The sequence below is a fragment of the Anabrus simplex genome, chromosome 2, assembly GCF_040414725.1.
Source record: "Anabrus simplex isolate iqAnaSimp1 chromosome 2, ASM4041472v1, whole genome shotgun sequence".
In the NCBI taxonomy this organism is placed as follows: Eukaryota; Metazoa; Arthropoda; class Insecta; order Orthoptera; family Tettigoniidae; genus Anabrus; species Anabrus simplex.
The window spans coordinates 269,116,531-269,130,945 of record NC_090266.1 but is presented as its reverse complement, the minus strand read 5'-3'; the positions used below and the strand labels follow the sequence as shown (position 1 = coordinate 269,130,945).

Genomic DNA, 14,415 nt, shown 5'->3' with positions numbered 1-14,415 from the left:
TAATAATAATAATAATAATAATAATAATAATAATAATAATAATAATAATAGCTAGGATCTTTGTAATTCGGCATTATGCTGTTGCTGATCCTGAATAAATAAATAAATAATAACTACAAATATAGTTCCATGAAAGCCATTCATGTAAATGTAAATTACATAACGGAAAATTAAAGGAAACTAATCAGCCCATTTACAAAAACTTATTAGACTATCCCAAAATAATATTTTAAAAATAACACTAACAGCAGTAATACTGAAGGAAGCGCTAAAAATAAAAATTAAAACATCACGTGTCATTGACGTAGACAAAGAGAGAGGCATTAGTGGCAAAAGTAGGTCAACGGACTGCAGCCATTTTGGATCCACGCCAGTGACAGAGCAACGGTTTCCGAGAACCTCACAGTAAATGCTGGAGTGGAGACACTACTACTAGCACTAAAATGTTTTCATTCCTCCTCTGAAAGGGGAGGCGGGCCTCTTAGACGGTAACACTGTCTCTCAGGCCGGGAGATTTGTTACGCTGAAGGAGATGCACGGAGAAGATGAGGGGGTTGGCAGCCGTGGCCTATACTAGGAACTGTCCCGGCATTCGCCTTAATGCAGGAGAATGGAAAACCACGGAAAACCATTCTCAGGACAGCCGACGGTTGGGGCCAGCCGTGAGGTCCAGCCCTGTCCCGTCTCCCGAATGCAGAGGCGTAGAGCCACTGTAGAGTCGTGCCCACCCCTCCTCTGCTCGGTTGACCGGTCAGAGTGCAGAGCTGTTGGACCACAGACCAGCCGTGGCCACTTGAGGGTCGTGACCCACTCTCCATCTACCGACCAAGTGGAGACAAAGGAGGACATTATTAAGATAAGTTCCAGATGTAAAGTTCCTAAGTATTAAACATAAATATTCTAAATATTTGAGTGTGACTTGATAGAATCTGATGATGTTTTTTTTTTTTTCAAGAACGAAACATGTCATTCTTTGTTTAATAGTGTGTATTTATATTCTTTATTTAATTTTTTTTTTCCAGATATGTTTATATTTAACTTGTGTATTCAACAGACTGGAAAGCTTTTAAGGTACAAGTAATAAGACATCACCAGCAAATACGTATTCCGGAAGTCACCAAATTTCTATTGGCCAACTCGTAGGCCAGTTCTGACTTCCTCAACATTCAGGGGTCTGGAATACTACGGTTCTCCTTAATGAGTGTACAGTACATGCAACACAAAATCAAACAGTATTAGCAGAGTACACTTTGCCTTACAGTTATGAGTAGAGATAAATTAATTTGCTGTCACTTGTTTAAACATCAGATAGGTTGGAATCAATTTACTCTACACACAGAATGATCATAGAACAGGAAAAATATGATTTTAGAATTTATGAGTTTAAATTGCAACCATGTAACGTACGAGCGTAGGATACGAAAGACAACTATGCTCGCGCTACCAAATACTGTAGCCAAACTCCCTCCCCCTCCCATAAAAAAAAAAAGTTCAAACACTAACACCAACACAAGAAATTAATTACCTACCGTGCTACAGTATATCAAACACTCGAAGTGTAATACAAATCTAGTGGAAGTAGCCCAAGCACAACAGAAACAAATGCAGAGCAGAGGGAGGAATCGGTAATTTAATCTATGGTTGGGGGGGGGGGGGGCGACTAAGAAACAATGACGATCTTACAGAATGCCAATAAAGTCATTCATAAAATTGAAAATAAATGTGATGAATGACAGGATTATTTTAACAACCTAACTGAATTACTCAGTTCGTCTTTGGGATTTTTCCCACGTAATTACATGTAATCAATTAAAGTAATGATTAAATATCAATTTGAATGAAAAGAGGAAAATATAGTTAAAATTTAAGGGCTTGAATCTTTATGACCTTCCCCTTTAATGAGCTTGAACACAAGATACTGGTGAAACCACAAGGTAAGCAGTTTTCTTAATACTCGAACAAGTCCAAACAAAAAATACGTAATACATTTTCTACTTTCATAAGGGTCAAATTTGAAATTATTGGCAAGTTATAAATCCTCCTTAAATAAAAACTAACACCAGTTTTAATGTCTATAAGGAGTAGTTTCAAAATGAAGACATATAAAAGGAGCTAAATGTGTAAAAACTAAATGATAAACTGGAACAGGATTGAGATGGTTTGGGCATGTCAAGTGGATGAAAGAAGAAAGACTGCCAAAACAAGCACTGGAAAGACAGATGACAGGGAAGAGAGGATGAGGAAGACCAAGATTATGATGGATGGATGCTGTGAGGAAGAGCAATGCATTAGCTATAATTAGATTGTCACTAATAAACTCACCTTCTCTGGACATTATCATTGACACATCATGGCCGGTTCCTTAACACAAAGAGATTAAAATATTGCTCGAAAATATCCTTAATTAAAGAAAATAATGTTCAATACAAAGGCTATTGGAAGTGTTATTTCTAATCATCTATCTCTTGTAAATTTTTTCACACGATAAAATATTGCAACATGTCTTAGTGCTGGGCAAGACCTTTTTTTTTTTGCCAGTGGTTTAACATCACACTAACACTTGAAAGGTTTTTGGCAATGCAAGGATGGGAACGTGATAGGTTTGGGCTGGTAGCAGCCGTGGCCTTAATTAAGGTATGCTAGATGTGAAAATGGGAAACAACTGTAAACCATCTTCAGGACTGCAGATGGTAGGATTCGAACCAAACCGATCATCTCCCAAATGCAAGCTTGCAGCTATACAACCAAACTGCGTGACCAACTCGCCTGCATAGGGGGAGGGTAAGACATAGTGGAAAGGGGAGTAAGGATCGGGGTTCAACAGACCTGTCTTCCTTCCAATCTTTGAATTTGTCATGCATGGTTGCATCCAGCTGAGCAGGTGTGCTGAAAGGTTTTTAATAGGTGTTATGACCTGTTGAATTGACCAAGAATGTTTAATGGCCTGGCTAATACTGTTCGTAATTTGCTGAGTGGAGCTGGAAGTTGGCCTGTATCTGTTAGCAGTCCAGTTGTACTTCTCGCTAATGGTAGCCTGTAGTATGAACAGTTATCAGATACCTTACGACACAGTCAACTACACAGGAGTGATGACGTACAATGATGTTCCAAGTCCCAAAAACTAATCGTCAAGAACATTATTCTGATTGACTATTGTTAGTTGAGTTGTGCCTTGTCTCTTGCTGCCACTCATTTCAGTGTGATAACATTTCTGCTGCAGTCATACCAAAACTAACCTGCCAATGACAGGTGCAACAGGTAGTAGAATATAATAAGATAAGTCTCTCTCTTCATATTTGCTTCTTAATATTTTATGCATTTGATTGCCAACTGGTGTCCATGAGGAGCAAGTGCAAATTGTTTCATTTAGCGAGTATGCCACGACCAGTAATTTGACCTGGGTGAGAGTGGTTGGAAGTGTGCAAGATCAAGTAAGGGTTACACTATACATAAACTAAGCAGTATAATGTATCATCTTAACTTTTCTTCGTTAAATGCTTATATGATATAGATGTTGATTCCCACAGGGAATCGGAAGTATTTCTCCCGAATGAATAAATTTGATCGATAGAATGTCTCCTTTTGTACAAATTAATTTTAAATAATCTTTTTGCTGCTTTTTTCTTTTTAGCTTTTCCAAGAAGCTGGTGGAAACTGGATTTACAAAAATCCTCTAGTACAACGTTTGGCTGAACACCACTGATGTAATGTTGTACAGTTACATGGATTTTCAATTTCGGTTTTTAACGTTCATAGGATGCAGCTTTCCTGACATATCTTAACTTGAGTGGTAATCACATTGTTCTTGCTGAAGCAGAGAACTCCAGAATGTTATAGAATGGAGAATAGTGATTCAGAAGATATGTTAGTAGTGGAAGAATAAATACGAATATTGTTTAATATGAAGACTTCATGTTTGAATGCGAAAAAGGAGAATGTTGTTTGTTATGTAAATTGTTAAGACTGCAGGTGACTATGTTTGTCTCTTCAAAACTTGTTGAGTGGTGAAACTCGTGTGTTGTTTCTATGGAGGAATGATTGTCTTGACTAGAACGCCTTACAAAAGTTTATGAAATCATTAGTTTTATACACAGAAGTTATGTAAACATTGATTAAATCAATATTAGTAATTCTTTTAGTACTTGAATATGTTCTAATTTAAGTTTTTCAGGTTTTAGAACTGTTACCTTTGTTCTTGGCAGTGAATGGTGTGACTTTTCATGGAAATCATGAATGTGATATGTAATGTGATGGATCTCTTAATTTGGAGTGGAGAAAGTTAGAATTCTTTCTCTTTTGGACTTAGTTTATAAGATTTCATAAATCTAGATAAGCTATGTTTTAAATAACATTTACACTTTCAAGGTCAATTAGAAGGCAAGTGAGGAGTCTTCTCACAGACCTTACTTTACTAGTCATTGGCCTAGTTCGAATAAGTTAATGGTGGCTGCTCAAGTCATTCCAGGGCGGCATGTGTTTATTTTTTAAATATTTAAAAAAAATTTTGTTGTCTTCCATTATCATTCCAATAATCTAAACACACATTCTAGTTACATGTTTATATTATTAATCTTTTTGAAATTTATCTTGAAACAAATATTGCCCTTTTTTTTATGGTTGTAATTTATATTCTTGTTGAAGTCCTTCAAGGGCTGTATTAAATGTATCTGGTGATGACTGATATGTTGCACACTGTTCAATATAAATTTCAAATATTGTTTGTGAGTAGAATGTGCCAATTTATGGTCAGGATATTCTCATTACTGGAGGATATTCTGATTTTGACAATGTGTGATGTCATTGAATGGTTGTTCTGTAAGTACCATTTATCATACCAGTATAAGCATTTGGTGGATTTGGTAAAGAAGTAAAGAAAGAAAGAAAGAAAGAAAGAAAGAAGTTAAGCATTGCAACTTAAAAACTTCATGTGTTTTTCTTTTTTGAGCATATTCTAAAAATCTTGTACGTACCGTCCAGAACAGTTTTCAGGTAAAAATTATGTATGCATAATTTTATTTCCCAGAGACGTTCAGTCTCCAGCAGAGTTATATACTTGACGTTATCAAGTTCAGTGGAAGATCAAATAGGAATAGCGAGTGGCTTTATGAAACAGGGATAGAATAGGAACAGAACAGTGAAATGAAACCGCTGTTACGGATCTCTCTTCTTTCATTACTTTCCAAAGCAATACCAGTAAATGCTAGTCTTATGTATAGTTTTTACACATTCTTGTTTTAGGAAGATACCCTTGTTTGTTTCATCTTTTCCTAGTTTGATAATGTTGCCAGTACTCTGCTGTAATTTGATATTTTACTTAATGGACAGTTTTCACTTGAAGAATATTATTTATTCCATAACAGCTCATTTTTCTAATGAGATGTATCCTGTGTATTTCATCACAGCAGCTGGTTCTTTAATAAACGAATATGTGATGTACTAACTGCTCCAGATAGCCAACAGTCCTAATCTCATTTCTAATTTTTTCTCATATATGCCTTTGCTGGCAGGACGTAGTGTTTACAGTGCACTATGTCTTCTTGTATGGGCTAGAGCAATTTTGTTACTTTCATTGATCTGTCTTAGCTTTATCCTTGGCTTTGACAAAATGAAGGTGACTGAGGTATGAGTGATGCTAGTAATGCCATTCCTTCTGCAGCCAGTCCCTGCTATGAATGGTGTGAAGATATTGCTCATAGGGTCAGTTGGTGCATGCATTTCAGTGGGCTTGGCAGACTGATATGTAATAGCAGCTTCTGGCTTGGTGAGGAAAGCAACGGGAAACTACCTCACTCCTCATTTCCCTAGTACGCCTCTTCAGTGATGCCTAGGCCATCTATGACAGCTGATGGCGGAGCTGTTGAGGATCCAACCAGCCTTCGGGCTGAGGACTAAACATACATACATTTGTGCTTAACAGTGAAAATAATTTATACCAACATTTGCAGTATTATTTATTTTGGTTGGCAATTATTTACAGATTGCTGTGATTCCATTGTTCTTCTCTTATATTGTTTCCTAGAATATCCATAATATTGATTATTGATTCCTAAATGGTAAGTTACTTTTACTGGAAGATAGTTGCCATAATGTATGTAGATATTTTCACTGAACTTGAGAAAGAATTCTGTGCATCAGAGATTCAGTATAATGTTACTATTTAATTGTATACGATTGTATACATGTAGTATGTATTGAGTTATGAAGTACTGAGCTATTAATTGTTTTTCTGTCAGTTCTTCTTTTGGAAATCTGTAAATTGTATGTTTCATTATTTGTCTGAAGAGAATGTATAATTACATTATTATTTCTGTAAATTTAGAATATAATAATTAAAATGTCAACAGTCAGTTTATGTTGTCTTACTCAAGTGGACTGATAATGACAAGTATATGCTAGCTGACTTGTCAAAGACTTGATTCCGGTATAGAGGTGCTCTACGGATTAGAACATGATAGCATTGTCATTAATTTTTGCATGTGAAGAGCTTAGGCCTAAGGCAGTACATAACAATACAGAGCAAGACTAGTAAGAAAATAATGGCACATTCATTCTGACTAGTAGATTAATATGAACATTAAAACTGATGACGAATAAGAAAACTGATTGTAAAATTTTCAGTTCCTGTTATGCTCTGTAATCTTGAGTGGTTAAGGTGATTGCCAAGTGGCTAGGTGTCTCAAATCATTTCTCCAGTTTTTATTCATCCCTACTATTTTTTAAAAGTGTAGTATTGGGGAGATAGCTAAGCATTTCTCAATATTTGTCATCATATACCAAACTTTAGTTGCTCCTCTGCCCAAGTAAGAATATAGGAAAACTCATTTCTGTTTGGTGCAGACAAGTTTCATCAGTCTGAAGACAAAACTATGAACTATGTTTTCATATGTGAATCATATCGATCCATAATCATTATAAAAAATAAAAGCCATTGTAAACAGTGCTGATGGCTTGATGCACTTCTTAAAATTAACAGTCTGTATTAGCACACATTAATATATGTTAAGTCAGAACCAGTTTTTTGAAACTTACTTCCATCAATAGCGAGTATATAAAATTAAAATATTGAAATCCATATACTGTAATTGTGCCGTCTTGATTTTAAAATGAAGAGGACAGTTGTGCTGTAATGAAAATAGGTTAGCTTTCTTATTTGATTTTCTAACATACATTTTAAAGATTTAATGAAAATGCTTAAAAACAAACCTTATGGATGATGATGGAACTAAGTTTCCGAAAACCATTTCTGAATTAATATATTTTAATGTGTGCTATATAGACTGTTGTTAACTTTAAGAAGTGTATTCATATTGATATCAGAAAACTTATATTGGACACAAGATTTTCCAAGAATTATAATTTTCAGGCAATTAACAATAAAATAATTACTCATTTCATAGAACTTAAAACATATAGCATATCCTTCATCTCTTGCTGTGGATTATATTCTACTATGTATTTGCACAAATGATCGTAAAAGTTCTGTTTTGAGCATGCCCATGTTCTGCCTCATGTTGGCTTATTTCTTAAAGAGCAGTCTTGATTATTTATTGGTATTCCTTGAATTTCTTTGCTTTTGTTAGTTGTTCTTTCTTAAATGGCATGGCAGATCTCCTAACCAGATGAATAGTTGCCATGCCTGGTTACATAAGTGTTGTGGAAGAAGATGTGTTTTGTTTCTGATTTCATAGAAGTATGGTAAATATTAAAAATCACATGAGAAGATACATAATTAACTGTATTGAACAAAAAAGGTGGATGGTTGTAGGTACTCCTCCAATAGAGATAAACTCTTATGTTACAAGGCATGATAATTCCTGTCTGTCAAAGTATTATCACTGATATTTCTTCCTTCTTGCAATAAATTAGTTTAAATAGAAATGTGTTGATATTTATTTACAGTTAGCCCATTTCTGTCTTTGTTTCACAGATATTTATATGTCCAGAAAACCTATTTCTATAGCAGTGTGTATTAAATCTCATAGCCTGAGAAGAGCAGGAAATAAAAATTGGTTGGTTTAATCTAGAGCATTTAACATTACCTTTTTTTTTTCCCTAGTATTTTAACATCACATTAACACGTTGAAGGTTTTCGGCGACATAAGGATGGCGAAAGGCTGAGATCGGGGTGGAAGCAGCTGTGGACCCGTTACGAGAAGCGGCAAAGTTAGGCCTAAAATCTCACACAGTGCACCGGCGAAAGTGTCGAACATTCTCATATTTGGTGATAGCCAGGCGAGGGGAATTGCGGAGAAAATGAACAATAAAGATATTGCAGCATCGGCTGTCATCTATCCTGGGCCCCAATGACGAAGGTATTGGAAAACACGGAGCAGGCAGCAAGAAATCTCGGAAGTCGTGATGCAGTAGTGATCTCGGCGGGACGAACGACGTAGCTCACAACGACGCTAAGAATGTCATTTCTGAACTTAAATGTACACTAGGTAAGCTGACTCGCACTAACATCTTTGTAGTGAACGTGCCCCACAGGCATGATTTGATTAGAGACTCGTGTGTAAACATTGAAGTGGACAAAGTTAATACAGATATGGTTAAAATTTGTAAACATTTTCGTAATACACAGGTAATTGATAGCAGCAGTTTCGAGAGACACTGTTACACAAAGCATGGCCTTCATCTAAACGATTCAGGTAAACAAAAGATAGCAAATATTGTTCTAGATTTTATTAATCTTAAGATATGTACTGTAAAAGAGGCAACTCCCTTGAGTTATAATACTGACCAGGAAAACTAGTAGAAAGAGCCAGCCGTACTTCAAGCTGGCTCAGCCAACTAGAAAATGAAACTCAGGAAAGTAACGAATTTCAAGTTAACCAATTGCAACAGTCAAGTTTTAGGGAAGAAGGGGGTCTGAGATTACTCTTGGTAAACTGTCAGAGTGTAGTAAATAAACAATTAAAATTCGGTACATTGATGGAATCTTATGAGACTGATGTGGTGATAGGAGTGGAATCGTGGTTGAGAGAAGGGGTGGGTAACAAAGAAGTATTTCCAGAAAGGTACACAGTCTATCGTAGAGACCGAGGAGATAAAAAGGGAGGGGGGGGGGGGGTGTTTATTCTGGTGAAGGAAACTTATTGTTCACATGAATGGTTTACCGATGAAAGGGATGAAATATTAGGGATAAAATTAATTTGTGATAATATGAAGGAGGTGGGAATTATAGGAACATACAGGCCAGGAAGAGAGGAAAGGGACGTGGAAATATTTGAGAAAATAATAGATTATACTCATAAAAACAATAATAATGATGTGGTAATAATTGGGGGAGATCTAAACTTGCCTGAAGTTGAATGGAATGGAGCTCCAAGTGAAGCCCATGAACAGAAACTGGCAAATAAGTTAATCTGGGAGGGAGGATGTACACAAGTAGTACAAGAACCAACTCATCTCAATAACTTACTAGATGTATTCTTGATTAAACCATGGGAAATTGTTGATAAAACTGAGGTAATTGAAGGAATAGGTGACCATAAGGCTGTAATAATGGATGTAGGACTGATACCAAAAAGGCTTAATAAGAGGGTCACACAAGACAAGAAATTGTACAGAAAAACTAAAGTTGATGAATTTGGGACTTACCTTAAATCACAATTCAGTTGTTGGATAAGTGAAGGGAGTAATGTGGATACACTTTGGGCTAAATTCAAAGGAATCATTTGGGAAGGAGAGAAGAGATTTGTACCTGTTAAGAAGGATAAAATGACCTCAGACCCTGTTTATTATACAAAGGAAATAAGAAAATTAAAAAGAAAATGTAGAATAGTAAACAGGAAAATCAAAGAAGGTAGGGAGAGTAGAGAAACTAGAAAACAGCTAATGAGGGAACTGAATAGAGTGAAAAAGGAAGCAAAAGAGAATTATATGAATGGCATTCTTCAAGAGCGTAATGACCACAAAGGGAAATGGAAAAGGCTGTATTCATATATCAGGAATCAAAAAGGAAAAGGAATCCAAATTCCTACAATGGTGGGAGAAGCGGGTGAACACTATTTAACAGATACTGAGAAAGCAAACCTCTTGAGTAAGGAATTCAGATATTCAGTAGATGATTGTCAGGAGTTGGAAACCGAAACAGAAGATACAGAAGGAGAGACAGAGGGAAACAAGAAGCTTCTCATTCACAAATGAAGATATTTTCAGAGAAATCCAACTGCTTCAGCAAGGAAAAGCAGCAGGAAGTGATCAAATTACTGGGGAGGTGTTAAAGACAATGGGGTGGTACATAGTGCCTTATTTAAAATTTCTCTTTGACTATGTCATAAATAATAGTGTAATACCAAAGGAATGGAAGGAATCTATAATAATACCAATTTATAAAGGAAAGGGTGATAAAAGGAAACCAGAAAACTACAGACCAATCAGCCTGACCAGTATAGTTTGTAAAATACTGGAGAGTTTAATATCAAAGTACATCAGAGGGATATGTGATGATAAAAATTGGTTCATGAGGAGCCAGTATGGATTTAGAAAGAAATTTTCTTGTGAGGCACAACTGGTGGGATTTCAGCAGGACATATCAGATCAATTGGATTCAGGAGGCCAGTTAGATTGCATAGCCATAGATCTTTCCAAAGCCTTTGATAGAGTGGAACATGGAATATTATTAAAGAAATTGGAGGGAATAGGACTGGACGTAAGGGTTACACGTTGGGTGAAAACATTTCTAAATTCAAGGGTTCAGAAAGTCAAAGTAGGAAATAATGTATCTCAGGAAGAGAAAGTTTGGAAGGGAATTGCACAGGGTAGTATAATCGGTCCGTTACTTTTCTTAATATACGTAAATGATTTAGGGAATAATATAACATCAAAAATAAGGTTGTATGCAGATGACATAATTGTTTATAGGGAAATAAATACCATTGAGGATTGTTCAGAATTACAAAGGAACCTTGAGAGTATCCAACAATGGGTTGAAGAGAATAATATGAAGATTAATGGAGGCAAATCAACTGTTACAACATTTACAAACAGGAGTTTTAAAACTGAATTTGAATATACTTTGGATGGGGTAGTTATCCCAAAAGATGGCAAGTGCAAATACTTAGGTGTAAAATTTGAAAGTAATTTGCACTGGAAGGGTCATGTTGATGACATTGTTGGGAAAGCATACAGATCATTACATGTCATAATGAGGCTACTTAAAGGATGCAACAAAGAATTAAAAGAGAAAAGTTACCTAAGTATGGTTCGTCCATTATTGGAATATGCAAACAGTGTTTGGGATCCTCTCCAAGAATACCTAATAAAAGAAATAGATAGTGTGCAGAGGAAAGCAGCAAGGTTTGTTAACAGGGGATTTCAGGAGAAAGAGTAGTGTATCAGAAATGTTAAAGGAACTAGGGTGGGAAACTTCAAGTAAGAGAAGGGAGAAAACTAGAGTTATAGGGTTATATAGAGCCTATACAGGAGAAGCAGCATGGGGAGATATCCGTGAGAGGCTTCAGTTGGAAAATAATTATATCGGCAGGACTGACCACAAATGTAAAATTACCGGGCGAGTTGGCCGTGCGCGTAGAGGCGCGCGGCTGTGAGCTTGCATCCGGGAGATAGTAGGTTCGAATCCCACTATCGGCAGCCCTGAAAATGGTTTTCCGTGGTTTCCCATTTTCACACCAGGCAAATGCTGGGGCTGTACCTTAATGAAGGCCACGGCCGCTTCCTTCCAACTCCTAGGTCTTTCCTATCCCATCGTCGCCGTAAGACCTATCTGTGTCGGCGCGACGTAAAGCCCCTAGCAAGAAGAGAAATGTAAAATTAGAAGAAATTTTAGTAGAAGCGATTGGGGTAAATTTTCATTCATTGGGAAGGGTGTAAAGGAGTGGAACAGTTTAGCAGGGGTAGTGTTTGATCCTTTTCCAAAATCTGTACAGATATTCAAAAAGAGAATAAACAGCAACAGAGAAAATAAATGAAATGTTAGAGGGCATTCGACCAGTGCAGGTTAATGTAAATAAAAAAATGTGTGTGAATAAATTAATTCCATCCCCTAGTCTAAGGAGTTTGGACAGCCAAAGTAGGGGACTGCCTGTAGGGGTGAAGTACAGTGGGGACTTCGAGGGCCCTGGGACCGCTACGGTAGCTGTGAAGGCCCTTCAGGAACTCTGAAAAGTGGTGGCAAAAGGGGCTCTGGTTAAGACACAGCAGGTCGTTATGCTACTTAGGTTCCAGAATGGGTAAAGGAAAACAGAAAAAAGTAAATAAATGCAATGTAAAATTTAATCTTATACCAGTTGTACAGTATCATTTGAAGTAATTCCACATAAAGTATATCAGTTGACTATATTCGTAAGTAGTACAGGAGATATTATTAGAAGAATTTTGTAAACAATATAAATTTACTAAGGATGAGCTGTGTGTTTAATAGGAAAAAAAAATTGTTAGCGTAAATTGTATAATATTGTATTATAGGAAAATTTTGTTCTCTTGTTAATTTAATATTTAGTGCTTGACAATGTATTTTCGTGTACCATTTGCCACCGAGGTAGGCACCTCATTTGCAAATAAAGAGATTTTGATTTTGATTTGATTTGATTTGGCCTTAATTAAGGTGCAGCCCCAGTATTTGCCTGGTGTGAAAATGGGAAACCACGAAAAACCATCTTTGCAGCTGCCGACGGTGGGATTCGAACCCACAATCTCCCGAATGCAATCACTGTTACTTACACTACTGTTGACATCATAGTCTATTTATGACTTGATTCACAATTTGAAATACTATGACATCAAAAAGTCGTGTAAATAATAGTGCTGCTTTTCAAGCTCAGGGTGACAGGGTCATTTCCAGCCCAGTCCTGTGGAATGTGAAGGTGCTGAATTACGTCAACCTTGTGTAGTAAAATTAATTACTTAGTTGGAGGCTCATACTTTATAAAGTAGAATGTTATCACAATTCATTTTACATTTGTTTCACCAGTTTTAACGGTGTTTTCATGCTTCAACAACATTCAATGCAATCTGTGTTCAAGTTCCTTTTTATCGTACTCCTCCTACATCAAGACTGAAGATTTGTCAAGATGGCTTTCTCAATCAATGTTTATAAAATTCCTTTTAATAAAGATGGGAAGCAAAAACGAGCGTGTTGGGGTTTGAGAAGAAATGGATATAGAAATTGATAAGGCGAGATCCCATATACTGTACGTAAGTAGAGCAGTGTATGAAGATTGACCTTTTTTTTTTTCTTGCATTCTTATTTATGATGATCATCATAATCATCCATTTTCCTCGTCTAGCTCCTGCTGGATTGGTATGTTTATGGCACCTTTCCATCATCCTTTATCCAAACACCATTGTTCCTCCTTGACTGTATTCCAGTCCAGATTACTTCTAATTATACTTTTCTTGATCATTTTCAACCACGTTAGTCTGGGTCTTCCTCTTGCTCTCTCTCCTTGTACCTGGGTTTTCATCATCCGCTTCAGCATCCTTCCCTCTTCCATCCTCATAACGTGTCCAAACCATCCAAGTTTATCCCTTTCCATTCTGTCAAAATGCTTTTCTACTCAAATTTCTTTCCTCACGTCCTCATTTTTTACTCTGTCCTTTCTTGTCTTTCCTATCATACATCCTTCAAATTTAATTTCACTGGCATAGATTTTATTTTCTTGTCTTTTTGTTCGGTCCAAATCTCTGCTGCATATGTCAGTATTTTATTTTATTTTTGCTAGTGGCTTTACGTCACACCGACACAGATAGGTCTTATGGCGACGATGGGAAAGGAAAGGAAGGACGCGACCGTGGCCTTAATTAAGGTACACTCACCGGGCGAGTTGGCCGTGCGCGTAGAGGCGCGCGGCTGTGAGCTTGCATCCGGAAGATAGTAGGTTCGAGCCCCACTATCGACAGCCCTGAAGATGGTTTTCCGTGGTTTCCCATTTTCACACCAGGCAAATGCTGGGGCTGTACCTTAATTAAGGCCACGGCCGCTTCCTTCCAACTCCTAGGCCTTTCCTATCCCATCGTCGCCATAAGACCTATCTGTGTCGGTGCGACGTAAAGCCCCTAGCAAAAAAAAAAAATTAAGGTACAGCCCCAGCATTTGCCTGGTGTGAAAATGGGAAACCACAGAAAACCATCTTCAGGGCTGCCGACAGTGGGATTTGACCCCACTATCTCCCGGATGCAAGCTTACAGCTGCGTGCTCCTAACTGCGTGGCCAACTCGCCCGGTTATGCCAGTATTGGGCAGTAGAGTAGTACATCTTATACATCACCTCTTTATGCTTCATTGGTACTTCTTTCCTTCACAGCAGGTTTTTCACACTCAGGTAGAATGCATTTCCTTGTTGATTCCTCATACTAATGATCTCCATGTCCAGCCCTGCTTCCTAAATTAGTTTGCTTCCCAAGTACTCGAAGCTCTCCACAATTTCAAGGTTTTGTCCCTTTAATTTTATAA

At 37.0% G+C, this 14,415-nt stretch overlaps 1 protein-coding gene across 2 annotated transcripts in view; it reads left to right on the top strand.

The window, feature by feature from the left end:
* Positions 1–8,019, top strand: part of LOC136864045 (oxysterol-binding protein-related protein 9) — an 830,446-nt gene extending 822,427 nt beyond the window's left edge. For both annotated transcript variants that reach the window (XM_067140573.2, XM_067140572.2), the window contains one exon: positions 3,632–8,019. In XM_067140573.2, coding sequence (XP_066996674.1) covers positions 3,632–3,703 — 72 coding nt within the window. In that variant the 3' untranslated portion in view covers positions 3,704–8,019. The remainder of the gene's footprint in view (positions 1–3,631) is intronic.
* The last annotated feature ends 6,396 nt before the right edge of the window (positions 8,020–14,415 follow it).